At 38.3% G+C, this 25,947-nt stretch overlaps 4 protein-coding genes across 14 annotated transcripts; 2 read left to right on the top strand and 2 right to left on the bottom strand.

Moving 5' to 3' along the window:
* The first annotated feature begins 3,159 nt into the window (after positions 1-3,159).
* LOC125222259 (stachyose synthase-like) lies at positions 3,160-6,361 on the top strand. Its single transcript, XM_048124774.1, has 4 exons — positions 3,160-4,688; positions 4,777-4,954; positions 5,033-5,400; positions 5,481-6,361. The coding sequence occupies exons 1-4, from the start codon at positions 3,207-3,209 to the stop codon at positions 6,042-6,044; spliced, it is 2,592 nt and encodes an 863-aa protein (XP_047980731.1). The 5' UTR covers positions 3,160-3,206; the 3' UTR covers positions 6,045-6,361.
* A 2,970-nt stretch (positions 6,362-9,331) lies between these two features.
* On the top strand, positions 9,332-10,189 carry LOC125221523 (putative ubiquitin-conjugating enzyme E2 38). The gene has a single exon (XM_048123640.1). The coding sequence runs from the start codon at positions 9,332-9,334 to the stop codon at positions 10,187-10,189; it is 858 nt and encodes a 285-aa protein (XP_047979597.1).
* Positions 10,190-11,432: 1,243 nt separating this feature from the next.
* On the bottom strand, positions 11,433-16,859 carry LOC125222832 (flowering time control protein FCA). Of its 7 annotated transcripts, none has more exons than XM_048125666.1 (13): positions 16,548-16,858; positions 16,387-16,457; positions 16,160-16,238; positions 15,293-15,375; positions 15,155-15,206; positions 14,432-14,508; positions 13,903-13,969; positions 13,502-13,581; positions 13,359-13,423; positions 12,624-12,690; positions 11,914-12,087; positions 11,639-11,821; positions 11,433-11,571 (listed from the first exon to the last, which is right to left on the bottom strand). In XM_048125666.1, exons 1-12 carry the CDS (start codon positions 16,801-16,803, stop codon positions 11,678-11,680), a joined length of 1,215 nt encoding a protein of 404 aa, XP_047981623.1. In that variant the 5' UTR covers positions 16,804-16,858; the 3' UTR covers positions 11,433-11,571; positions 11,639-11,677. The 7 variants fall into 7 exon arrangements, with proteins under 7 accessions (XP_047981623.1, XP_047981622.1, XP_047981620.1 ...); XM_048125665.1 differs by having other exon boundaries at positions 11,644-11,821; XM_048125663.1 differs by having other exon boundaries at positions 11,433-11,821.
* Positions 16,860-19,612: 2,753 nt separating this feature from the next.
* LOC125222108 (DUF724 domain-containing protein 3-like) lies at positions 19,613-25,922 on the bottom strand. Of its 5 annotated transcripts, XM_048124556.1 has the most exons (10): positions 25,307-25,922; positions 24,586-24,999; positions 23,600-24,040; positions 22,840-22,966; positions 22,537-22,757; positions 21,913-22,012; positions 21,802-21,819; positions 21,496-21,726; positions 21,106-21,204; positions 19,613-21,039 (listed from the first exon to the last, which is right to left on the bottom strand). In XM_048124556.1, the coding sequence occupies exons 1-10, from the start codon at positions 25,817-25,819 to the stop codon at positions 19,898-19,900; spliced, it is 3,306 nt and encodes a 1,101-aa protein (XP_047980513.1). In that variant the 5' UTR covers positions 25,820-25,922; the 3' UTR covers positions 19,613-19,897. The 5 variants fall into 5 exon arrangements, with proteins under 5 accessions (XP_047980513.1, XP_047980511.1, XP_047980512.1 ...); XM_048124554.1 differs by having other exon boundaries at positions 21,496-21,819; XM_048124555.1 differs by having other exon boundaries at positions 19,613-21,018; positions 21,496-21,819.
* Between the last annotated feature and the right edge of the window lie 25 nt (positions 25,923-25,947).

The raw sequence follows: 25,947 nt of genomic DNA, 5'->3' as shown, positions 1-25,947 counted from the left end.
TCAGAGTCCGTGACCTACGGAGAAATGTTAATCCAATGATGATTCCAAAACATAAAAACATCTATTCCCCCATCCCTAAAAGTTTGTCACTTATTTTTTTTTTTTGTCCGTCCCTAAAAATTTGTCACCTTTCATCGGAGTTCCATTTTTGGTAGTAGACCTTACATTCTACTAACTCATTCATACTCATATTTTATTATAAAACTAATATATAAATGTAGGATCCACATGCCACTAACTTTTTCAACCCACTTTCTATTACATTTCTTAAAATCCGTGTCAGGTCAAATGGTGTCAAACATGAGGATAAATGACTGAATATTTTATTCACATCCTACTAATCCAAAGGTTTTTTAGTTCGAGCATTTCTCCATAATCTCAAATAAATTTGGGAAACACAATGGATTGAGTGAAAGAGAAAGAGAATGAGAAAGTAAAAGGGTAGAATGATATTCATGTATGCGAGGAAGACGATGGTATGGTATTTTATTTTTAAAAGTTACATATATAATCAAAACGGCGAGGAAGATGATGGCATGGTATTTTATTTTTAAAAGTTTGAACATATATAATCAAAACGGATTGTCACATAAGTTTTAATTTGCCATCTAAGTTTTACTTTTTCATTTTGAAAAAAAAAAGTCTAAAATTCATGTATTTGTATTAAAAATTGAAGTTTGAAGAAATAATTAGAAAATATTAAAAGTCGTGTATTTACATGCAAATGACCCTTTTATGAATTTATGGAAATTGGAGATATTTACTGGAATATATATTGAAAGTTATTTACATAAAATATTACTCTTAAGTCTCAATTATGTTTGAAATATTCTATACGCATATAGATTGAAATGCGTAAGCAATGTTTCGGAATTTGTATATGAAGCTGAGAACTCTGCCTTGGTAATAATCGGCTCGGCTGGATGGAAGTAATTACAATTATAATAAGAATTAAATTAGTTAGTCATAATTGTTGAAGAATTTATAGGAATTTCAAGTTGTGTGAGAATACACCATAAAGTGAAGAAGAAATATACTACTCGAAAAAATACAAGTTGATCAACGATCGGTATTTCAATGAGCATATATTTGCAACTTTTGTAGAGGAATATTTGCTAAAGAAGATGAGAAATGGAGAGATTCCACTTTTTTCCAGGAATTTTATATGTGTGGTCAATTTTTTTTATTATTAAAACATGATGATAGTATGTGTACTTTGGGAGGTTTATATTTGGATTGGATTATCAAAATTGTAATGGCACTTTATGATAAGTTACTAACGTAGTGAATTCATCCGAATAAATGTTCACCGATATATTTTTGTAAATCGATAGTTTTGAGACGCTGATTTATTTCATCAGAAGTTGCATGAATAAAAGTGTTCACACATTCCAGAAATTGCTGTAACCGCTGTCTATACGAGAACCTTTTATTGCTTACCTTGGAGCATCTACAATGGAGGCTAGCGGATAGGCTAGCCGATCGCGGGTGCTAGCCAACCGCTGGCCGATCCGCTAGCCTCCATTGCGGCAATTTAGGCTAGCCGATCGGCGAGCTCTAGCCGATTTACGGGTGCTAGCCGACCGCTGGCCGATCCCGCTAGCCGCCATAGTAGGCTCAATTTCGGCTAGCCGATTGCATTTTTTTTAATACTCCCTCCGTTCCTTCATAGTTGAGTCATTTTTCCATTTTGGGAAGTTCCTTCATAGTTGAGTCATTTCCATATATAGTATTCCCTCTGTCCCATTAGAAATGCAACATTTTCTTTTTTGGGTTGTCCCACTAAAAATGAAACGTTTCCTAAAATGGAAACATCACTCTCTCTACTTTTCTCTGTCTCTTTACGTTACTCTCTCTTCATTAACTCACAAAACAACACTTGCATAAAATTCTGTGCCGGAAACCAAATGTTTCATATATATTGGGACGGAGGGAGTAACTTATTTCTCTTTCTTACTTTACCCTCTCTTACTTTATTCTCTCTACTTTATTCACTTTTTATTTTATTTTCTCTACCTTTTTCTCTTTCTTACTTTTTTATCTATTTATTTAACACACTCAATATTCATTTCTTAAACTCCGTGCCGAAAAGTTCCGCCTCAACTATAAGGGAACGGAGGGAGTGTATTTTTTTATGCATTTTTTTTATTTATTGCATTTTTTAATGTATTTTTTATGCATTTTTTATTGCATTTTTAATGTATTTTTCTATGAATTTTTTTTAATTATGTAACTTTTTATAGGATGGACCTTTTTTAATTTATATAAAATTATTGCATTTTTATTGCATTTTTTAATGTATTTTTTTAATAAATTAGTGAGGAGTAGAGTGCGGCGGGGCTCGTGTGTGGAAGCCCGGTTTTTTTTTTTATTATGTACTTTTTATCTATGTACTTTTTTTTATTTAAATGAAATGAATGAATTTTCCCGTATATGTCTCATAAATTTAATTCCATAATTTATCGTAAATTTAATTCTGTAAATGTAGTTGTTTTTTAATTATTTTTATTGCGGCTAGCTTGTGGCTAGCCTTAGGTTAGCCTATTTGCTTAAAATAATGATGTGGCAGGTGAAATTTTAGTTCTAATGACGTGATAGGAAGAGAGAGTGGCTAGCATATGGCTAACCTGTGACTGGCCTAAAGCCATTGTGTACTGAAGTGAAGTAAGTATATAGTCCATTAACTGTTATAATTGTTTCCATAATAACTGCCTCTCAACTGTTAACAAGCATCTATATATGCAAGAGCTAGCATTTCGAAACTTATCTCCGCATGTCACAAACCAAAATGGTACTCCAGTAGTAAAAAACAGTCCAAGTTCTATATGCAATAATTTAATAGTGGAGTAGTCCCTAGGAAGAAAGCAATCAAGCAGGAATAAAATATAACTAATTGAGAAGCTTCGAGTAGTATAGTCGTCGTCTAATTAACACTGGAGTCATTTTCCACTCCTCCATTGTTATGAGAATGAGCTTTCACAAACAATTTCAAATGGTATAAAGCTAGCTAGATAGAGCATAAACCGCCCAAATTCTACCCCTCCCACCTTTTCGCTATGATTCTTTCACCCCTTTTTTTTCTACTTGAATAATTCCTTCCCTTCCAAAATCTCTCTCTATATATATACCTACCTCCCATTACTCATTTCCCATCAACACAACCTCTTCCTCTCTCATCTCTAAACTTACTGTTTTCCCACTCCCCAATGGCGCCACCAAACGACCCCGCCAACGCAATCTACACCTCTCCTAAACCAGTGAAAAATGACACCGTCTTCGACCTCTCCGGGGGAAAGCTCTCCGTGCAGAACGTACCGCTTCTGTCCGAGATTCCGGCCACCGTCACCTTCCGGAGCTTCTCCTCCGTGGTGAAATCTTCCTCCGCGCCGGCAGAGGTCTTTGACCGAGCACTCTCCCTCTCCCACAAGGGCGGCTTCCTCGGCTTCAGCCAGCGCACGCCGTCCGACCGCCTCACCACCTCCATCGGAAAATTCACCGGCCGCGACTTCGTCAGCATCTTCCGGTTCAAGACGTGGTGGTCCACTCAGTGGGTGGGAACCTCGGGCTCCGACATCCAGATGGAAACTCAGTGGATCATGCTCGACGTCCCCGAGATCAAATCCTACGTCGTCGTCATCCCAATCGTCGACGGCAGCTTCCGCTCCGCCTTGCAGCCTGGGGCAGACGGCCACGCTCTCCTCTGCGCCGAGAGCGGCTCCTCCGCCGTGAAGGCAGCTACCCTGGGGGCTATTGCCTACGTCCACGTCTCCGACAACCCCTACACGCTGATGCGGGACGCCTACACGGCCGTGCGGTGCCACCTCGGCACGTTCCGCCTCATCGAGGAGAAGGCACCCCCACCTCTCGTCAACAAGTTCGGCTGGTGCACTTGGGACGCCTTCTACCTCACCGTGGAGCCCGCCGGGATCTGGCACGGCGTCAAGGAGTTCGCTGAGGGGGGGCTCTCCCCGCGCTTCCTGATCATCGATGACGGATGGCAGAGCATCAACGTCGATGGTCAAGACCCGCACGAGGACGCCAAGAACCTTGTTCTCGGCGGCACTCAGATGACGGCCCGCCTCCACCGCTTCGAGGAGTGCGAAAAGTTCAGAAAGTATCAAGGCGGATCAATGGTGGGGCCCAAAGCCCCCCCATTCAACCCAAAGAAGCCCAAAATGTTGATCAGCAAGGCGATCGAGCTTGAGATGGTTGAAAAGGCTAGAGACAAAGCGGTGCTGGCCGGCGTAACCGATCTCACTGAGTTTGAAATTGAAATTCAGAAGTTTCAGAAGGAGCTAGACGAGATGTACGGTGGAGGGACCGACGAGAAGGGGACGTCGGGCAAGAGCTGCTCCGGCTGCTCTTGCAAGACGGAGGAGACCGGTATGAAGGCATTTACCAAGGATTTGAGGACTAATTTTAAAGGATTGGATGATATATATGTCTGGCATGCATTGGCTGGTGCGTGGGGTGGGGTTAGGCCTGGGGCGACTCATCTCAAGGCTAAGATCGTGCCTTGCAAGCTCTCGCCGGGGCTGGATGGGACCATGACGGATCTTGCTGTTGTCAAAATCATCGAGGGCTCTATCGGCCTCGTCGATCCCGATCAAGCTGATGACTTCTACGACTCTATGCACTCTTATCTTGCTAAAGTTGGGATCACAGGAGTCAAAGTGGATGTTATTCATGTAAGTAGTTCCTATATTTTCTTTGAAAAAAAGTACTACTACTATTTGTATTTGACACATGTTTTTTTTTTTTCAAAATTTTATGTAGACACTTGAATATGTAAGTGAAGACTATGGGGGCAGAGTTGATCTTGCAAAGGCTTATTACAAGGGTTTGTCCAAATCCCTTAACAAGAATTTCAACGGAACTGGTCTTATTTCCAGCATGCAGCAATGTAATGACTTCTTCTTCCTTGGAACTGAGCAGATTTCAATGGGAAGAGTCGGTAAGATCTTTTTCCATTAGTCCATTTATTCTTTTTCATTAGATACAAACATGACATCCGGCTTGATTTTGTAAACAGGGGATGACTTTTGGTTCCAAGATCCAAATGGCGATCCAATGGGAGTTTATTGGCTACAAGGGGTCCACATGATCCATTGTGCCTACAACAGTATGTGGATGGGACAATTCATCCAACCAGATTGGGACATGTTTCAGTCTGACCATTGTTGTGCTAAATTTCACGCTGGATCAAGAGCTATTTGTGGAGGCCCAGTTTATGTCAGTGACTCTTTGGGAGGCCATAATTTTAATCTTCTGAGAAAGCTAGTTTTCCCAGATGGAACAATCCCTAAATGTGTGCATTTTGCTCTCCCAACCAGAGACTGCCTCTTTAAGAACCCCCTCTTTGATAGCAAGTCCATCCTCAAGATTTGGAATTTCAACAAGGTACAACAAGGCAAAAAGAGGATTCCATATTGTTTAATTATAGTAGTACTAATAATTTGGTTTATTTAATGATTGTGCAGTATGGAGGTGTCATCGGGGCCTTCAACTGCCAGGGCGCTGGGTGGGACCCCAAGGAGCAGAGGATCAAGGGCTATTCTGAGTGCTACAAGCCACTCACCGGCTCAGTCCACGTGTCGAATCTTGAGTGGGATCAAAAGGCCGAAGCAGCTAGCCTCGGGGAAGCCGAGGAGTACGCTGTCTACCTAACTGAGGCAGAGAAGATTGTTGTGACTACAAAGGAATCGGATCCTATTTCGGTGACTCTGCAGCCGTCCACGTTTGAAATCTTTAGCTTTGTCCCGATCAAAAAGATTGGCCAAGATTCTAAGTTCGCGCCTATTGGCTTGACCAATTTGTTTAACAGTGGAGGGACGATCCAAGGACTGGTATATGATGAGTTCGTAGCCAAGATCGAGGTTAAGGGTGAAGGTACATTCTTGGCGTATTCTAGCATTGTCCCTAAGAAATCGTATGTCAATGGCGTTGAGACTGTTTTCCTATGGTCCGGAGATGGGAAGGTGCAAGTTAGCATTCCTTGGTACGAAGAGTGTGGAGGAATTTCTAACATAACTTTTGTGTATTAATCAAGGGTCGTTTCTCGGTAGCTCAATAGCAGAGTGGTCAGTTACATGAGTGATTGGTCGTAACTTCAAATCCAATAATCTATTGAGGCTTCCGAGTTTGATAAGTTTGATCATGAAGCATATGGTAAGAAAGTAAGTGACTGCCTGATGGTGCACCAGGCTAAGAAATTATGATATGTTTTTTTCTTTTTCTTTTTTGTATTGATTTGGATTTTGTTTTGTATAAATAATGTCCCGTTTAAGAGGTCAAGAGTTACCTATGGAAGGGATGTCCTGTTCAACATTCTGCCGTGCAAGAATTTCTCTTTCAGCTTCAATCTTAATTTTTCTAATTCGAGAATTGCTATCAATTTATGGACTGTTGAATTATTGAGATAAGAATTTAAAAGATGAGGACTGTTGAATTATTGAGATAAATCGAACTAATTTCGAGTCTCGTCTTGTATACTTTACCTAATCAGTCTAATTGATGATGGAATGAACACTTCATCTCTTTAAAATACTACTCTGCTAACTTACACAGATATTTTCTGCTTCAAAACGTTAAAGTTATGCCCATGCAATCATGAACTACTCATCGAGCTAGGGTCAGTGGGGATTCGGGAGAGAGGAAAGGAAACTGATATTTGGCAGCTATGAAGTTTATTGGTTGAGCATTCATGTAACCTCTCATATATTAGCTAGTTGATGCAGTTTGTAGAGTTGTAACACGCATAAACACACACACAAGTTTGATAGGAGAGCTCTTGCTAGAGTGAAAGTTGAGAGCTCTTCAAACTGTAGTGAGGTTTAATCTTCACCGTGGACGTAGGGCAAACTTTGCCGAACCACGTAATTGTTGGTGTGCTTTATTTCTTGCTTCTTGTGTGTGTTGAATCGGCGATCGAATAGCAACAAATTTCATTCACAATCAATCGGCTTCCTTTAATATGACTAACCGAAAAATAGAATATATCCAAACTAACACTTTGAATTGACAGCATTGGACTAAATTTTGATTTCATAATGTCGGACAAAATTTTCCAAGAAAGTGTTCCATTTATCTCTGTAATTATTACTCTCCATGCTAATTTCCTCTAGAGATCTGCTTCTACAAAACTAAGAAGAAAAAGTGTCTAAAATTTAAAATTATTTTACAAAGGAAAAAATTTATTATAAGAGATTTTCTTTAAGCTTTTTGGCCCGAAAAGCCCGATGGATTAATGCGAAATTGATATCCCTACATACTATTGTGTTTACATATTCTCGTGACCATAACTATTTATAAAGCTTATTAAAAAATGGAAAATTATTTTTTAACATTATGGTATTACCGGGGCTTAAAGTAGTAATTTCACATTATATTTATATTTTATACAAATACTTTGTTGCCCCTATATTTATACATAGAAGTATTAATTAATTAAGTCTGGAGCTTTTGTCCTAGTAGCAATGAGTTTAGATATCCTTAAAAGAGGTATTGAGTTTGACCTCTCTTAGTAGCAAAAGTATTTCCACTACGTTCAGAAGAGGGGAGTCTTGACCCGCTCAGTCAACTGTTAGTGGAACTGAGTTTCCTCCAAAAAAACTCCTCATATGCGTAGGGGCAAGCGGTAACGAACCGGAGAGGGATTTCTGGAGTATGGGGCCGCCATGCGGTGGAACCAATCACTATAAAAATTTCACCCAATTCAGTTTTGTCTGCACGGGCAGCGCAGTTGGTTCCGGAAGAACAGAGTTGCAAGATTAAGCAAGGATCGATCACACTACTGTCGTGCAGTTGCAACATCTCTCAGACACAAGTGTGCTACCTTGGGAGGTGAGCTTCTGGTAGGACAGTGGGTTACGGCCTTCCCCTTAGCGAGCCACTGCATATCCTAATTGAACACTTTCACAATACTGTCGGGTCAGGATGTGGGGGTTGGAGTTTCAACCTTTTTGTAATAATAGAATAATTAATTAAGATGTTGATAAGATTGACTTGATTACGTAATATACATATTGTGCATAGAATTTTTTTAGTTCACTCTAGCTAATTAATACTCCCTTCGTTATGTAGTAGTTCAGACATTTCTTCCTAGCACAGAGAATAAAAAAATATGTAACGTATTAAATAAAAAGGGTAATAAATTAAATAAAGTAAGAGAGGGGAAAAGTAAGAGTGGGAAAATGTGACACTTATTATTACTCCCTCCGTTCCTAGGAAGATGACCCCTTCCTTGGGCGGCACGAGATTTTAACGGTTTTTATTTTGTGTGTTTGGTGGAGTGAGTAAAGTATGAGAGATAGAATAAAGTAGAGATAAAGGGGTTTTCATTTTAAATAACGGGTCAAATGAAGCATAAAAGAAAATGAATAATATTAATATGGAACGTCCAAAATAAAAATAAATAAATATAGAATGGAGGAAGTAATAACTAACCTAGACAGTTAATAAATGTCCCAAGACATCCTTCTACTTACTTTTTCTTTAATTCATTTTAATTACTTAGAGCATCTCCAAGGGGGAAAGGTATATTGAGAAGGTATATTTCTCATTTACCTCCTCAAAAAGGTTATTATACCTTCTTAAAAAGTAATGGACTCCAAGGAAAGAAGGTAAATTCAAAAAGCAAATAAAATAACTAACTTTATACCTTTTCTATCAAGAAGAGGTAAAGATACCTCCTCAAAATAAAAGAAGGTATAATACCTCCTCAAATACCCTTTCCCTTGGAGCATGAAATTTTATGAAGAAGAGGTAAAAATGGTAGTTATTTCTCTTTACCTCTCCATTTACCCTCTCCCTTGGAGTTGCTCTTAGGGATCATTTAGTTTTGTCTAGTATTAAAATTCAAAGAGCATTTAGTTTGCTAGGCTTTAATTTCTAGGTCATTCAAAATTCATTTAAAAAGATTTATGGGCCTTCGATTGGGCTTATATATTAGGGTATTAGAAACACTATTGCAAAGACGAATAAAATAATCCAATAAGAGGCCCTTGATGAAAAATTCTACTCCTAGTAGTAGTAATATTACATGACGATACATGCATCTACAGCATTTCATCATCAATGGATAATGATAAAATAAAGATTAACATATATCCAAGCTTATTATACGCTGAAATAATAATGTTGGACGTTTTTTTAAAAATAAGTTTATCTCCTTTCCCTTATTGTTTTCAAGATAATCAACATTAATATCTAAAAGGAATAGGATACAAATCCAAACAAAATCAACGATATGTATGCGCGGACCTGAAATCTATCATTATAAATTCAGCATCTTATAAGTGAAGAAAGAAAACAATATACACAACGTAGGAACATGGATAAAGCTCTTCGACCTAGATCGACCGGATTCGGAGAGATCGAAGAGATAGAAGATGAAGTTGGAAGACAATACAACCGTTTCAACAACTTCGAACTAGTCTCCTCCAGCCCATGCGATCACCATTACTTAATGGAAACGCAGTACCTGTGCACAAAGCTCATACACATGCACAGATTTAGAAAAACGATGGAGGAGGAATGCCGCCTCTTGGAGAAGCACATCCCGAGCTCGATTTTTGTACGGACCTACAAACACAGGATCGATCTTATGAGGGCAGCTTTCTTCGGTCCACCAGGCAGTGACTATGAGCATTGTCTATTCTTCTTTGACATATGCTTTCCCTTAAACTACCCTAGTGTTCCTCCAAACATCCATTACCTGTCCTATGGGCTCGACTGGAACCCGAACCTACGACCCAATGGGAGGGTTTGCCTCGACCTTGCAGAGACATGGTACGACCACCTCAAGCAGTTTTGGCCTGGCAGCAATAGGAAACAAAAGCGGGACTTCAGTGTTTTGCAGTTGCTCCATGCCATTCAGAATTTGATCTCGTGCCGTTCAGGGCCATTGGAGAAGCATAACGCCAAGGCTTTTGCAAGAGCTTGTGAGAAGATTACTAGGATTCTGAGGAAACCTCCTGTAGGTTTTGAGTATTTCGTAGCGGGACACTTCAGGCAAAGGGCTCATCCAGTCCTGCTCAAATTCAAGGAACATGATTATGAAGATGAATTTATGATTGACTTGTTTGTCAGAATGTTTAAGGTGTTTCAGAGGAATGGAGCTTATTGCAAGCACCATCTAGATTTCTTAAAATCAAGAAATCGGTCACTTGCTGATGGGGATCAATATTGACATACCTAGTAGGAGTATTAGGTTGAGCTACTGAGTAAGTACATAAAGTTTTTGATTTTGTTCAGGAGTTTTTTATTGTAATGGAAATTTAAAAATAACTTTATATTACAATCAACCACTTTTTTGTATATATTTATAATATCTTGTGCTTTTAGTACTCTATGGTGGTGTTGGGTTGTCACGACTAATTATTATATGACAATCTATCTCGGATTAAGTTGTGAGATTATTTTAGTTTGAGGAGGTTGGCTATGGCTAATTATCACATGATCATAAGATTCAATCTCATGAACTTAACATAATACATATTTAATCATGAGATACAATCTTTCAAACCGAACATCTCCTATATTGCATGATTCTGCCTGACTTCTAATATTACTTCATGTGGTCAGTTGTGAGACACTCCCTATGTTCCATGCCATTTTGGTGTGTTCCATTGTAGTGGAGTTATTTCCCTTTTTAGTTAAGTCAATACATTTACTCTCTCCGTTCCTTGATAATTGAAGCGTTTCTTTTCGGCTTGGAGTTTACTCTCTCTCTTTAACACAATTTTTCTTAAATCGCGTGCCGAAAAGAAATGCCTCCACTACCGCAGAATGGAGGGAGCACTTTTGTTCTTTAATGTGAAGTTATGGCTAAATATAACCTTAAATTTTTACTGTTACTTTTGGATGATTATAAAAACAGCCGGGGCATCGGCTATTGCTGCAAGAATGCAGTCAAGGAAAACCAGTAACGACATGACACCACTCATAATAAGAATGGTATCTTACTTCTTAGATTCAAAATCATTGAATAAGAACTAACAATCAAAAAGGTTAGCAGAGTTGTAAGTCAGTATCACTCTTTTTGACTGATCAAACATATTGGTGAGAGATTAGCTCACTGCACCAATAACAGCCATATACATCAACAACTATATATCATCCACTTTCAATCATATTGGTGAGAGATGCAATGCGGACTTCACTATTGGACTTCAATGCAACAACATATTTCTTCAAGCGCGCACACTCTACCAACCAAACAAAACCCAAAGTACGAAGGAATCATCGAAAATGGGATGGTTACGTATATAGCAAAAGATGCCAGCATCATGAATTAAAGTTGTGATTTTTTCCATCCATCCCTCACTTGGGTTATTTTTGGGTGACTAACGGAAGATGAGTTGAAGTAATAGACACAACATGAATATACACGCTGCAGCCTGAATTGGCTTCTACAAGTTGGCATGTGCAGATTGACAAAATGGTGAATCTAGCTCCTCCTCAGTATTATGAATTCTATGCAACAGAAACATATACAGAGTACTATTTCAGCGAAAAATGTGCCACAAAATACAAGTCACTTTTCATACGTTATACCCTCAACCTCTACACCTGTCATCCACATAACATACTTAATAATTAACTTAACTGAAATACAAGGCAGTCAACTAAAACTAACCATACATGATTCCAACAGCTTTGCTTCCTTTTTGTGAACTCATGTGAGAGCAGCTACCTTTTGCGCTTCAGATACCTCCTGGGACAAAAGTGGCTGTAAATTTGACTCGTGCAGGTGCTGTTGCTGTTCTTCTAGTTCATCAAGTTCTTCTTCATAAATTGCATACTCCTCAGGCTTCTCCCACTAATATCATATAATGCGTACCCACCACAATCCAAAGATAAGTCGAGATCCAAGGGAAGGGAAAAAATGCAAAAAATGGAAGAACTTCTTACCCTGCTTTCACATGTGACACAATTATAATAATACACATCGCCATCTGGAGAAACATGCTCACTCCAGTCACATTCTATAGAGTTCTCTACCTCAGCACTGGAATCAAATGCACTGGATACAGGTGCAGAATCATTGCTTGCAATTATTTCTATCTTGCATCCTGAATGTAAAGACTGAAGATTTGGATTTGGCGTCATTGCAGAGTGAAATAACATATACCTTTTGTCAACAAATTTGTTGCCAAATCACATTTCCCTTTCTTGTGGCAATTAAAAGATAGAAGAGGAGGATCTATTGATCAAGCATCAAGTGGAGGGATGAAGCTATGATAAAAAAGGACTCCCAACAAATGAGATGAATTTCAAGCACTTAGGATTAGAAGAAATCAAGCATCAGGAAAGTAACATTGGCATGGCCAATGCTGTTATGCTGCATGAATAGAAAGCTTACATTGCTGTTGGAAAAGGAGGTGCCTTTAAAATATCGAGCAAACGACAGAAAAAAAATTGTTCCAACATTTATGGATTACTTGATTTTAGTGTAGTTTGGCACGTCCAAACAAAACTGTTTCCAGAATTAAAGTTTCAGCTAAAGTTTAGCTACAAATCAAAAGATCTGAACAAGATATGAAAAGCTTATGAAAAGCTTAGAGTAAAACAATAATTATATGACTTCCAGTGGGTATGGATGACCAGAAAGAATATGCTACCTTCATTTGTTGCATTTCAATAGGCAGCATACGCACACTAGCTGGATCATTGGAATATAAAGCAGGCCTGAAGAAAACCAAAGCATTAAGCTAAGAGTAACAAAGATCAAAAAACGAGATTAGTGCAGACAATATATCCACGTATGTGCATGCATATACATAAGCATATTTTTCGTTGTGTGTACGTGGAAGACCTGACAAACAACAACCAGGCTCGATCATTCACAAAGCTATCAGCATCAAGAAGAACCCAAAAGGCAAACCAAATAAAAAACTCCAAGAATTCTAATGTTAATCTCCATTGAGTTTTCTTCAATAGTTAGAGAATTTCTGATTGTCAGAGAACTGAAGGCCAAGGGGATTGTTCAAGAAAATTGCTTGTTGCTAACTTCCACTTTCACTCGCATTTCTACTTATGTTTCTCACATGAGCTGTTTAAGTATTGTCCCCGTAGTTATCAACTTATTCTTTGCCAACTCATGTTTTGAAGATGCATTATCAGTAAACAATGACTTTATGCATGCACGCATAATGCTTGTTTATAGCTATATATACACTTAAGTGAAATTGACCCGATATATTGAGAACCATTTCTCCAGAACGATGGTCATCCATCTATATCACATAACAGAAAAATAGAAGGGACACTGCACATCTCTCTTGTCTATGGGATTAGAGCATAAATCTACTATCAGAAAACTATGAAGAGAGAGGATTATGAGAATGAGTAATAACCTTGAATCCCCTATCCGTGGCTTCTTCGGATCTGCAAACCGCACTATCAATGGTTGTTCACATCCCTGGGGAAAAGTATATTAGGATTCACTTTCAAAATAGAACAGAATTAGAAACACTGACATGGAAGCATAAAGCCTTACTCTCATCACATATATTCCATTTAATGCATGAATTGCAGCAAGTGCCATATCTCTAGAAATATATTCGACAAAGCCACATCCTTGAATGCCAGAGATAGAGTTCAATATGAGGAGAAAAAGGTCAAAGATACAATAATCAGCAAGCGATGATTTGCTTAGTATTTAAGAGATGCAAAGCTAAACAGATGGCAGTGCGAGTGGAACCAACTACCAAAAGAAGTTAGCAGAAAGTTCCTTAATAACCAATTTAAGTTGTTGGTTTTAGGGTGCACAAAACTATACCAAAAAAGATCTACTTTAAGAAGATTGCTAACAGCCACTATTCACTAGAAATAGTTTCCCGGCCTCATGCGACCCAAATGAATTAGACAAGGGAGCTCAAAGAATCAGAAGATGCATACCACGATTTTTCTTGAATTCGTCCCGAACAATAAAAATCTCCTGAATGACACCATAGGGAGAAAATATCTGGAAATAGAAACATTTAGTTAGCGCATGAAAAGCTAGAATACCCCCTCCCCCAAACAAAAGATAAAAGAAAAAGATTGGCATAAAGTATGTCTCTTTTAATTTTATTGAAAATAAAATGCAGAAGCAACTTGTGTGATTATGTTCAGGAATTTGAGGCTCAAAGCCACACATTCTCAAAGGCTTGACACAAGTTCAACTAATTGATGAGCCAACACACAGTTAATGCAATTATGCAAAAGCAAAGATGCATACAATTATGAGCCAACTCATCAATGGAGTCAGTTCCCCACCCGGGAGCAAGCTTCAGTGCAAGAAAATTAATAACAAAGCTATGCAAGAAAAAACAAGTCTAGCGCAAAGACATCAGTGAACCCAGGCATAATTCCTATGAAACCTCTTTTACAATGGGATGGGATTATGGTTCTGAAAAAGAGTAGAACACAGTTTAAAGGCACACACTTCTTCAATATCCCTTCTCGCAGCCAGTCTATTCAAGCAGCCAACATACAACTTGTGGAACTGTGCACCAAAGCTCCCTACACAAGGATAGACATACTGAATCAACAAAGAGGAAAAAAACATTGATATAAGTCAGAAAGCATGCATTCAGAGATATCAAAGCAGGCATTAGCAAAAATAATTTATTCTCATGCATGAGTATTATAAACCATCCTGCATGGAGGGGATATTGATAGTCATAGTAAAAATATACCCCTACCTTTTACGAAGCCCAACTATCAGGAAAAAGTTTTCTTTAATTCACTCCAATGGGAAACTAAATAGAGAATTCAATAGATGTTGGATTGTGCTAAGAGATATTTTTGCCTATCACCTATAGCATTGCTCCGCTGTTAACAGAAAATAGCTAACTTTGGCCAAGAAAACAGTACATTAATAATCATGCAATTACTAATCCTCAAAAGATAACAAAGAAACAGTTTGACCACAACTAAAGTAGAAAACTAATGAATCTTCCCAAATAACAATTCTTCACAAGAACAAAACCATTTGGAGAGTGAAACACAATAATGACTGTAAAATTCAGGAAATGGAATCTTGAAAGCAACTTAGCATACCATGTCCTAATTATGCATTTATTTATTCAAATGGATGACAACTGATAATATTAACTAACACACTACAATTTAGAAACAGAAAATACTAGGAAAGGGTGTATACTACCAAGGCGTTCGCGTTCCCTTTCTGCATATTTAACTTTTAGAGGAATCGCTGCCTGAAAAAAAGTAGCATGTATGAATATATATTCAGATAGTTAAACTTTGAAAGCATTCGAAATTGCCAGAGCAAGCGATAACTAACCCCAGGGAAAGTATAGTGACAGTTAAATGCTCCCATTGCATGCTCAGCTTGGTCAATCCTTGCATACTTCACAAAGCAACACTCTAGAAATAGATGAGCCAAAAATTCATGTAAATATATTCCTATGCTATATGTCCAAGTCCAACTATAAGTAATCCTAAAAGGTAAAGCATCTACAGGAGTATCTGATAGATAGCAGCACAAGACAGCATCGGATGAGATGATTAAGCTGAATAAAACACTGTGGTATTGCACGAAAAGGTAACAGCCCTCCAACTTCAAGAATGACTTTTGGTACAACTCGAAGAGTATTATAAAACATAGATCATCTCATAGTTCAATGAACAAAATAAGAAAGCCATAATAGTTAGATTTTTGAGGAATTTTTTATTTTATAAATGTAAATTCTTATACTCCCACTTAAGTTAACTATGTTACCCTTGTTCTAAAAGTAGACTTAGTCTAGTGGATCTACTGAGATTGGAAACCTTCAACTGATAGCTTTTTGAAACAGAAACAAATTATACCCTGAGAAAATAGTAATTCTATCTAGTCTATAGACCCTGTACAGTTAGTTGCTCAGGCATGACACATTTATAATAAACCAAAACACAAAAGCAAGGGTACATTGTCATGGAGAAGAAACCGACCATATTTTACAACTAAGACTATGAAACTGATGCCACATTATCAGTGAAAGGCAGATTATGAAAATAGAAGCAAGACAAAGTACTTAGTCAAATAGTGGTTTCCAATCACATTTCGATTATAACAATACCCCTGACTGTATTGAACCAACCACACAGTATGATCCGACATAAAAAATATGAACGCAAAGGTAGAAACCACTGATTCATTGATCCATACCCTGCTGTAAACCGGTCCGCTTATCCTTGAGAAGAACAACCTCAGTAATATCTCCAAATTCCCCAAAAACAGCGCTAACCTTAATAGAAGCGAAATATCACAATGTTCAAAATCAAAAACAGGCAAGATATCTTAACATAAAATCAAATTTGGAGGCAAAATTGTAATTCAAAGTTTAAGTAGCACATCCGTGATCATCAAAGTTATTTACTCGATATTTTACTTACATCAAGTTCAGTAGCTGTTTTAGGTATCCCCACAACGTATAGCTTCACAAATCCGTTGTAATCAACACTGTCTGTACAAAAAGTCGCACTCAAAACGCCGAAGATACATAATTAAAGTAGAAAAAAAAACTTTTTAGATAAATTAGAAGCTGCAAAAATACTGGAGTGAGGAATTGGTCTCTTTTGCCCAGAGAGAGGCAACGAATATTTGGAGTCGCCGCTGAGGTGGAAGCCAGTGGACTCGTTCAGCTGACCGTTTAAATTTTGGTGGTGGCGGTGGTCCGATTGGTTCTGGTGCTGGTGGCTGCCGTGGAATTGGTCCTGCCGTTCTTCGTAATGGTAATAGCCTCCATCGGCCGGAAACGGCGGCGCTGGAGTGCAGTGGTCGGCGCGCCTCTCTCCACCGTTTTTCGCCATAGTTTTTCTGATAGATGCTGTAATTTTACTATTCCAGCCCTAAACGACATTTGGCATTGACTTCACTTTGTGATAATTTAATATTTCGTCAATAAAAGATTTATTTCACTTGTAAAGAATTTATTTTACTCATATTTTGTTATACTACCTCTGTCCCCCAAAATTTGCTACACTTTGACCTGACACAAGTTTTAAGAAATACAATGGAAAGTGGGTTGAAAAAGTTGGTGGGATGTGAGTCATACTTTTAAAGTATTAGTTTTATAATAATATGTGAGTAGGAATGAGTTAGTGGAATATAAGGTCCACTACCAAAAATGATAAAAGTGAAGTGTATCAAATTTTCAGGGACGGAGGTTGTGATATATAAGTGGACTCATATTACACTAACTTATTTAACTCACTTTTCTTTACATTTCTTAAAATTCGTGTTATAACTAAATAAAACTCCTATTCCGAGACAGAGGGAGTATTTAGGAATTCGACTACCCATGGATATTTTGACCTAAAAATTCGTCTAAAGTATACACCCAATACTCGACTCAATATTTTTTTCGAGTACTTGACTACCTGCCACGGTTATCCAAACCTGAGAAGTCGAATACCCAACTTTTTACGTATATTAATAACTACTCTCTCCGTCCCAAAGAAGATGACACACTTGGGAGATGGCACGAGATTTTAGGAGATGTTGTTTTGTGTGTTAAGTGGTGAGAGAAAATATAATTTTATAATTGATGTGAGAAGAAACTTTTTCGAAATGTGACATCTTTTGTGAGACAAACTAAAAAGGAAAGTGTAATATCTACTATGAGTATTAAAAAATGTAAGAATAAAAATACGATAAATTTTTAAAAGCTAAAATTATCTGAATATATTAAAATCCTTTTGATTTGTATGCTAATTATATCTTTTGAACTTAAAAATCTCGATTGTACTATCGAAGGAGGTCGATGGCTAGTCAAGAGGTGACAAGAGAGAGTATGTGAAGGCACACAACAGATGCAGAAACTTAGAGTAAGAAATGAAGAAAATGATAGTGTATTGAAACAGTGTTAAAGAGTTGAGGAGTTTTGAGTTTATACAATATATACAAATGTTAACGAGGAAAGCAACCGAATAATACTTTGACATTCAAGCCAGATGCTCCGCCAGATGCTCCCTACCCACTCGTGAGAAATTAAGTAAAAAGGCGGTTCAACTGTTTAACCAACGCTCTATTTTTTGCTGCCAAGATTTTAATTTTATTTCACGCGCACAACATTAATTACCAAACCTTTAATTTAATCCTTCATTAATAATATAAGTAAAAAAATCTACTGTCTTACTCATTTATTTTTACCACATAGTAGTACTCCATAACGAGTAGTCGAGTACAAAAAATTTTACGGCCGTACGGTTGTCACTTATTAAATGTGTTTCAATTCAGTTTTATTTTGGGATTATATTTCTCTTTCAAGATATATGATCTCATCCTTTTACTTCATCAATTCACATCATTTGTGTATTTATAAAACCCTCCAATATGAGTAATACTTACAAGTTACAATGCAGGTGACCTAAATCGATGATATTGAAACACTTCAAACACCAGATGCATAAACAGGTGAAACAAGAAGACATACATTGATTTTCCCCATATACATTTTCATAGATCCATTAGCTATACATTCCAAGGAGCTCAAAAGCAAAAGGATAATTATCATCGATTCATCATCATCCTAAGATATAAAATGACTTTAAGATCAAACACCAGAAAGGGACACCTCAACCAGCCACGATAACTACAATATTTAGGAAGAACGTCTAATATTGTACGAAAATGGCACTACTTTCAGCTATCAGTTCTGAGTTATGACAATGAATTAACAAGACGGTGTTAAGAACATTAAATTAAAGGATCCAATGTAGCGGTGTCCAAGTTAGGTGTAGAAATTGAATGGGCAATTCCTCTAATATTTAAAACGCCTACAACTTCTTTTGCATGCACATGGCCAAGTAACATGATGGCAAAAGTGCACCAACTTAGAGGATTCCCAGCGATCAGAAAATGCGCTAGTGAGATTCTAACTCCGGCTGTATGAACATGTGATGTACGTTATAAGGTTCTTCAATCACTCGTAGCTCAGAGTATTGTCAAGACTTTATAAGTCGAGCTACCCAAAATGTGCATACCCTTCAACAGCAATTTGCAGATCAAGGTGATATACATATCAACTCTAGCATTTAAGCAGTAGCTGGAAAGCAGTTTTTTCATTTAACATTTGACACTGACAATTAAACACTAAATTTATCAAAGTGGTCCCTTTGAAGATGGAAGGCAAAAACAGTATTAATACTTTAACACGGCTGCTCTGTCACAATAGATAAGATGATCAACATCTAGACCAAGAGTTCCAATGCAAGGCAATTCACAGTCATGCATGCTATGGGTGGGAGATTCTTATTCTATTTTCAGTATTGAACATATGTTTATCCACTACCATTGCACATCACATGTAATTATTGAGTAACAAAATATTATGTGCACTCACATGGTATTAATAATGAAGTGAATCATAAAATATAGGTGTAACACTATAATACCCTCCCAAATTAAAGCATAATAAATATAAATTGGCACTGACAAAAAGTTGGCTGAGAAAATGCATTCGGCCATAAACTAGTTATTTATTTTATGATCTAGGAATTTTAGTTCATGGAATCCTGACGGCGGGATGACAATACCCTCCCACCAGCCATACGTACCAGCCGGCTGCAGTGAGAGTGGAGGTGGAGGTGGGGGCTTTTTGTGAAGCACGGAGCAAGATATTAAAACTCGTGGCATTTAAACACGGTAAAAAAAGTACCACTTACTTGGTAGTCTTCTAATATTCTAATCCCATGACATACCAAAATCGGTGTGCTAAAACATTCATTTCAGCAACAAACCGACACTTCAATACTACAACTACTGATCATTAGCCAAAAGATGCTAGCACCTTTACAAAAGAACAAACATATACAAAACATATCACCTACAGCTGCAACTTTCTTCACCAGTCAACCAATTTTTGGCAGACCTGTATGGAACGAGCTTCCTCGTTCTTGAATTTCACAAAATAGAAGAAACTTTACCTTCAAAATCATTCTTTACAGTCTTGATGCTATCTATCGTTTCCCTCAGCCTAACCTGCAGGAAAGCAATCTCTTCTTCCTCTCTTTCTTTTGCAGACTCGGCTTGTGAGCGCTTTCTCTGCAACTTCATTATATGCTCGTTGATCTCCTCAATGTCTCTTTCAAGCCTATCCTTTGTGTCACTGTGACCTGTGATCTGGCCATTTATAGTTTCTGTGTCGTTTGCAAGCTTCTCTTGCTTGCACTTGATAGCAAGCAGCTCATTTATACAATCCTGAATGGGCCCGACTTCAAACCCCTGTTTTTCCAAATCTGAGAGTGTGTCCAATATATCATCCATGATGCTTACAGGATCAGTTAGCTGCAATTTGGAGGCTCTTTCGACTATGCTGGAAAACGTGACCATATAGCCTATAGCCAAGCCTTCTCGTGAACTTTCTCTGAAATTTTCCAAGGGCTGGAAATGTGGCTTCTGTGGCAGCCTCTGGAAAACTTGAAAGGATTCAATTGTCTTCCAAAGAATTGTGTTTTTCTCAAAAGGCAACTTTTCTGGCTCGCTTAGCACTAGGGCAACCTTATCTACTGAAGCAGCATCGGGTGTTGTTCTGTTTTCTGGGTGCTTCTCATTATGCTCACGAACCATCTCCCCCACAGAATGTTGAGGTTGACTTGATATCATTGAGATTTTATCAACCCTGGGAGTTGTTGCCTGTGCTTCATTTTCTGGCCGCTTCTCTATATCCTCACCTAGCACAACAGCTACATTGTTTTCCATACTTTGGGGAGGTTGATAAGGTATCACGGGACCTTTATCAACTGTAACAGAAGCTTTTGCTTCATCTTCTGACAGATTCTCACTGTTCAGATCGAACAAAACAACAGAAGTCTCTTCCGCAGAAGGCATGCTTTGTCTTCCACTTTCTGATTGCTTTTGAGTGCCTTCATCAAGAACATTACCAGTGATGTTGCTCTCAGAAGGCAAGCCTGTATCTACCAAACTAGAAGATTGTATTTCACTTTGTGGCTGCATCTCACTAGCCTCAACGTGCCCGACCCGGCCGCCTTGGGTGTTACCATTCTCAGTGTACGGTACCATCACTGTATCCACAAGAAGCAATCCTGATTAGAGTAGCATCAGTCAGAATGAAAAAGCAAGAAATCGCACTAGTAGACATGTAAGTTTACCTGAGCCATCAATTACAGATGACATGTGCATCTCGTCAATCCATTTCGAAAGTGGTTCATTATCAAACTGATTGCTGGGTTGAGGTTCAATAACTTTCTCTACATCCAACGTGAGGTGAGGTTCAATAAATTTCTCTAGATTCACTGTGGGGTTAACCACCACCACTTTACCTCCAGAAATACCAACAGAATCTATACAGTTATCCTCACAATTTATCAATAGGCTGCTAAAAGTACATGAAATGAAAGGAAAGGAATGGAAAGGAAAAGAAACAATAGATATAGGCATCATCCTATCCTCTGAATCTTGAGATATAAACAAAATATCTTTATGCAACAGTTATCTAACAAAGCCAGAGGTCAAGTTTTAACCCCATGAAAGTATCTCACCTCGAACTTTGACTGCAACTCTACCACCAGCAGTAATCTGCATCTGTCCTCTCTTGAATGAACGATTCTCTTCCAGCCTGACTGGCTCTTTTACACCAGCCACCTCATGCTCGCTATCCAGTATTCGTTTTGGCATTCTCACTTTTCTTTTCCCAGGACCAGACTGACCATTAGCTGTTGTTTCCTGGTTTGGCATCGTCATCTCCTGATTCAATATTGATGCCTCCATCCCTATCACCACAACATCATGAAGTTCCTGTGAACCATCATCTAGTCTGTTCAAATTGATACCACCTAAACTCTGACCTCCATGTTCAGCACTTCCTACAACAAGAAATCATTCTTTAATTCATGCATAGAAGCAAAGAAAACGAAACATTTCTTTTTCTCCAGGGGAGAATATGAAGCGTTCCATACCTGCGACCACAGTCCCTGTGCTTTCAAGCACAAATTTTCTTATTTGCCTCACTCTCTTTCTCTTCTCATTGATTTCTCCAATTCCTAATTGCTTTCCATCCTACAAATGGAAGAGATATAGTGGTAAGCAGAATGAATGGCATCATACTGTATATTCTATCTTTTCTCTTCTAATTCATGAATCCCCCACTCAGCAGCATGCCCATGGGAGGGGTACGGGGTATAGGATCTCCCGATCTCCCCATAGTATACATTAAACATCCATTTCATAAAGACCTTAGACCAACCGAGTGCAAGGAAGTCCTAAATGTATCATACATCCATCCCTATTGCTAAATTCCATATACGGTTGGTTGAAGTGAAAAAATTATCACACGAGTGTGTACCTTTGGAATATTAAGACAATGAACGAGTTCTTAGATTTTCATAAGCAATTTGTCAATACTTTAAGTTGCAGCTAAGTTAGTTGTATAATCAAAGGTTACCAAATCACACACATTATAGAAGAAAAGCTATCATCAGTACCAAACAAATGAACAAACATACTTCTTAACAATAAACAAAAATCAACCAACACATCAAATAATATGTAAAGTTATTGAATTATTCATATTCGTCCCCTACCGTGATTTTTCCAGTCGTGAAATCAAAGACTGGATGTCTCTGATCATCCAAACTAATAAAAGTCTCATTGCTGGAAGGTCGACTCCTATTACTTTCTGGTTTTCCTGAGCTCCGCATTTCAGCACATGGCAAACCTATGACTATAGGAAGTTCAGTTTCACGTCTTGCATGCTCGTTTTGAGCACCTTCTTTAGTGTTTCCAGCTGTGTCTAGTTCCTTCTCTGCAAGGTCTCCCAGCTTTGCTAATTGAACAAAAGGACTGGTGGCAACTTCTGAGAAAAATGGGCGTAAAAGAATTTATACCTCCACAACCAAGTTGTAGGATTTCAACTGGCAATATTTGTGCAGCGCTCTTCCCCAAGATGGTGGATGTGGATTTAATGTTTTCACTGGCATTATGCGGTGTACATCCATTCCTTTGCTTTCTTTGCTGCATGATTTAAGGGTAACATATCGAAACTTAAAAACCAATAACTTGCAGCACATCAAATCACAGAAGCGAGACGAACACAATCATATTTTCACAATACATTCCTGATCCAGCAGTTCTTATGGTTTGAACTAGGTCAGAGTAGAAGTTTCATAAAGTACTACTAACACATCTGTACTAAGTATCTGATAAGTCTAACAGAAGAGAAAATGCAACAAGAATTCAAATTGTGTATTGGAACTCAATAATATGTGGGCCTACAAAGGTCAAAGAACAGTTGTCAACCAAATTTATGATGCTTAGAAGTATGTCCAGCCCATATAAGATAAAATACATTCAAGGTGTGCACAAAATCTGTTAGTTCTAGTCTTGTTTTTCATATAGTCAGAAAGAACATTGCTGTAAATTGCCATAAACATTTGGTAAACTGTCTCTTGCCACAACAGCCAGTCACATTGACCTAATAAGAAAACATTAATGTCTATGCTAATGGGTATTAACCTCAATAAAGAACGTGTTTTCACCAATTCATCATTCACAAATTATGAACTCGGTGACCATGGATAGCAAGTAGTAGTATATCAATTACCAAAGAGAAACAATATGCAATATACAAGGGCACGTATGACTTACAACATTTTCTTCCCATAGATGATCAGAGAAAGATTGATCCAATGTAGTTTGCGCTAGAGATATTTCCATATTATTTAAAGATTCCGGGATTTCAGGACCGCATAAAATTTCTATTTTTGATCCATCACACCCATCCTTTTTATTTGCTACCACTACATTCCCTTCCCTGAGCTTTTTAAGAGGATGAGAAACAGAACCCCCAGAATCAGATACATATGCTCTCCTTTTTGTCAAAGGTACAGTTACACGGGACAATTTCTGATTCTCAAGAATAAACTGCTCATATTTATCATTTCTTGATATTGATGATGAGTGTGTTTTGCCACAGGAATCCTCTTCATTCACTGAGTTGCTCAGAGGAGCAGCTGCCACAGAGGCACTAGAGTTATCAGGTGTTATACATTGACATACATCATCGTCTAAGGATGGGACTGAGGGTTCCTGATACAGTTTCCAAGAAAACAGACTTAAACTTCTTACAAATAATAGTACTCCATATTACAAAAGTAGGTACCAAGTTTCTGATATCAAAACAATGCACATAATAATGAAAGAACAAAGCCCATCTACAAGATGCTCGCAATACTGTCCACATAATAAACACTTTATAAAAATCAATTAACAAGATTCTAAGAAACTCAGTATTAATACTCAATTACCTTTTAACTAGACAAACACAGTATGACAGTATCCCATTTGTATATGACTGTGGTACTAAAAATCATACAAGAATGTTTTACACATAGAAATACAAGAGGCAAAATAGTTTTAACTTTGCAGATAGAGAGCATCAACACCTAAAGGTTGATAGTATTAGTAACCAGAAGTGCTACTATGCCATGTGTCACATGCACAACAAAGACAGAAAAGTGGCAGTCTTGTCTCCTTTCTCAGACAAGAGTATTAGTTGCTAATGACATCAAACAGATAAAGTAACTTTAAAACTATAAAAAATGAAAGAGCATTTTCAAGGGAGTAGACAAAACCTGGGAAGAAGTGAACCATTTGTCATCCTTCCATTCCATATGAAGTCTTAATTCTGACTGATTGAATTCCTTATCGCAATTCATTTGCTTAAAGAACACAAGGTATCTACTGTTCTCAAGCTCTTTTGTAATTGTCCCACTCCACCAGCCAAAGTCAAAGAATGCATCCACTTTTTCCAATAAAACTAATTTTTTATCTTTGAGAAGTGGAGGGCAAGGCCTGATGTGCAAAGAATCAACTCTGGCTTTAGCTGAACTGTGGTTATCTGAGTTTACACTATTGCACTCCACCAAAAATGTCAGATTCCCCAGGTCTTCAAGAATTGTGGCTGGATACCAAACATCCTGTAATTCTTCTCTGGCAAATGACACTTCCACCTTTCTTCCGACATCAAACATCAATCCTGCTATATTCTTCGCACAATTACAAGACCGGAAAAGGAAGCAGAACATCAGTAAACAATAGCAGCAAACATGGCCTTAAAATCAATTATCACCTAACTTGACTGAAATCAATGAACATCAAAGATGAATTGTTGCTGATTTAGCACAGTTTGCAACGTGAAACATATAATCACCGAAAGTAACCAAGATAGAACAGAGCAAATTACTTGAAAACTGCAGATGTACATGCAGCCACAAAATCGGAAACCAAATTGACATGCAATTGAGCAGAAAACGGAAATTGAAGTGAAAATTGACATGCAATTTTTGAACAAACATGTTTCTGAGGACGGAGCCAGCTCCCGTTCACCCAATCGGAGTGCAGCCTCAACTCTCCAAGCCCAAACTCGAGCTCATCGGGGGGGTTGGGAAATGTGACGACGTATCTCTCGTCTCGGGCGACCACGCCGGTGACAACGCCCGTCCACCAGCCGTCCTTGTAGAAGGCGTCGACGACGTCGTCTAGATCGAAACCCTTGAGGGGTGGTTGTTGGAGCGGCGGGGCGGGCCTTACGGAGGAGGCGTCGACGTACTCCCTCAGCCGATCCAAGCCGTCCTCGTGCGCCAGCAGGTCGTGATACTCCACGTACAGCTTCCTCGACTTCTTCTTATTCGGAGAATTGGGCGGCGAGAGGACGGTGGCGGAGAAGTATACTCCCCTGAAATCCTCCTCGTCGGTCTTCACCTCGACCACGGAGCCTATAGGGAAGCAGTGGTGTCGGCGGCGGCGGTGGCCGTGGGGAGTAATTTGTTGGAATTGGAATAGAGGGTGCGGTGCATCATCGGCCATTGTTAAGATGTGCGAATTTGTGGCCACAGTTTCCCATTTTCGGAACGTTTTGGATACACTAAAATGTTTCTACGCTTTTAATTTTCTTTATTTTATATATATACGCCTCCTATCAAACTAAATTAAAA

The sequence above is a fragment of the Salvia hispanica genome, chromosome 4 (assembly GCF_023119035.1).
Source record: "Salvia hispanica cultivar TCC Black 2014 chromosome 4, UniMelb_Shisp_WGS_1.0, whole genome shotgun sequence".
Classification (NCBI taxonomy): Eukaryota; Viridiplantae; Streptophyta; class Magnoliopsida; order Lamiales; family Lamiaceae; genus Salvia; species Salvia hispanica.
Note: the sequence above shows the minus strand (reverse complement) of the source record. Positions and strands in the feature narration are given on the sequence as shown.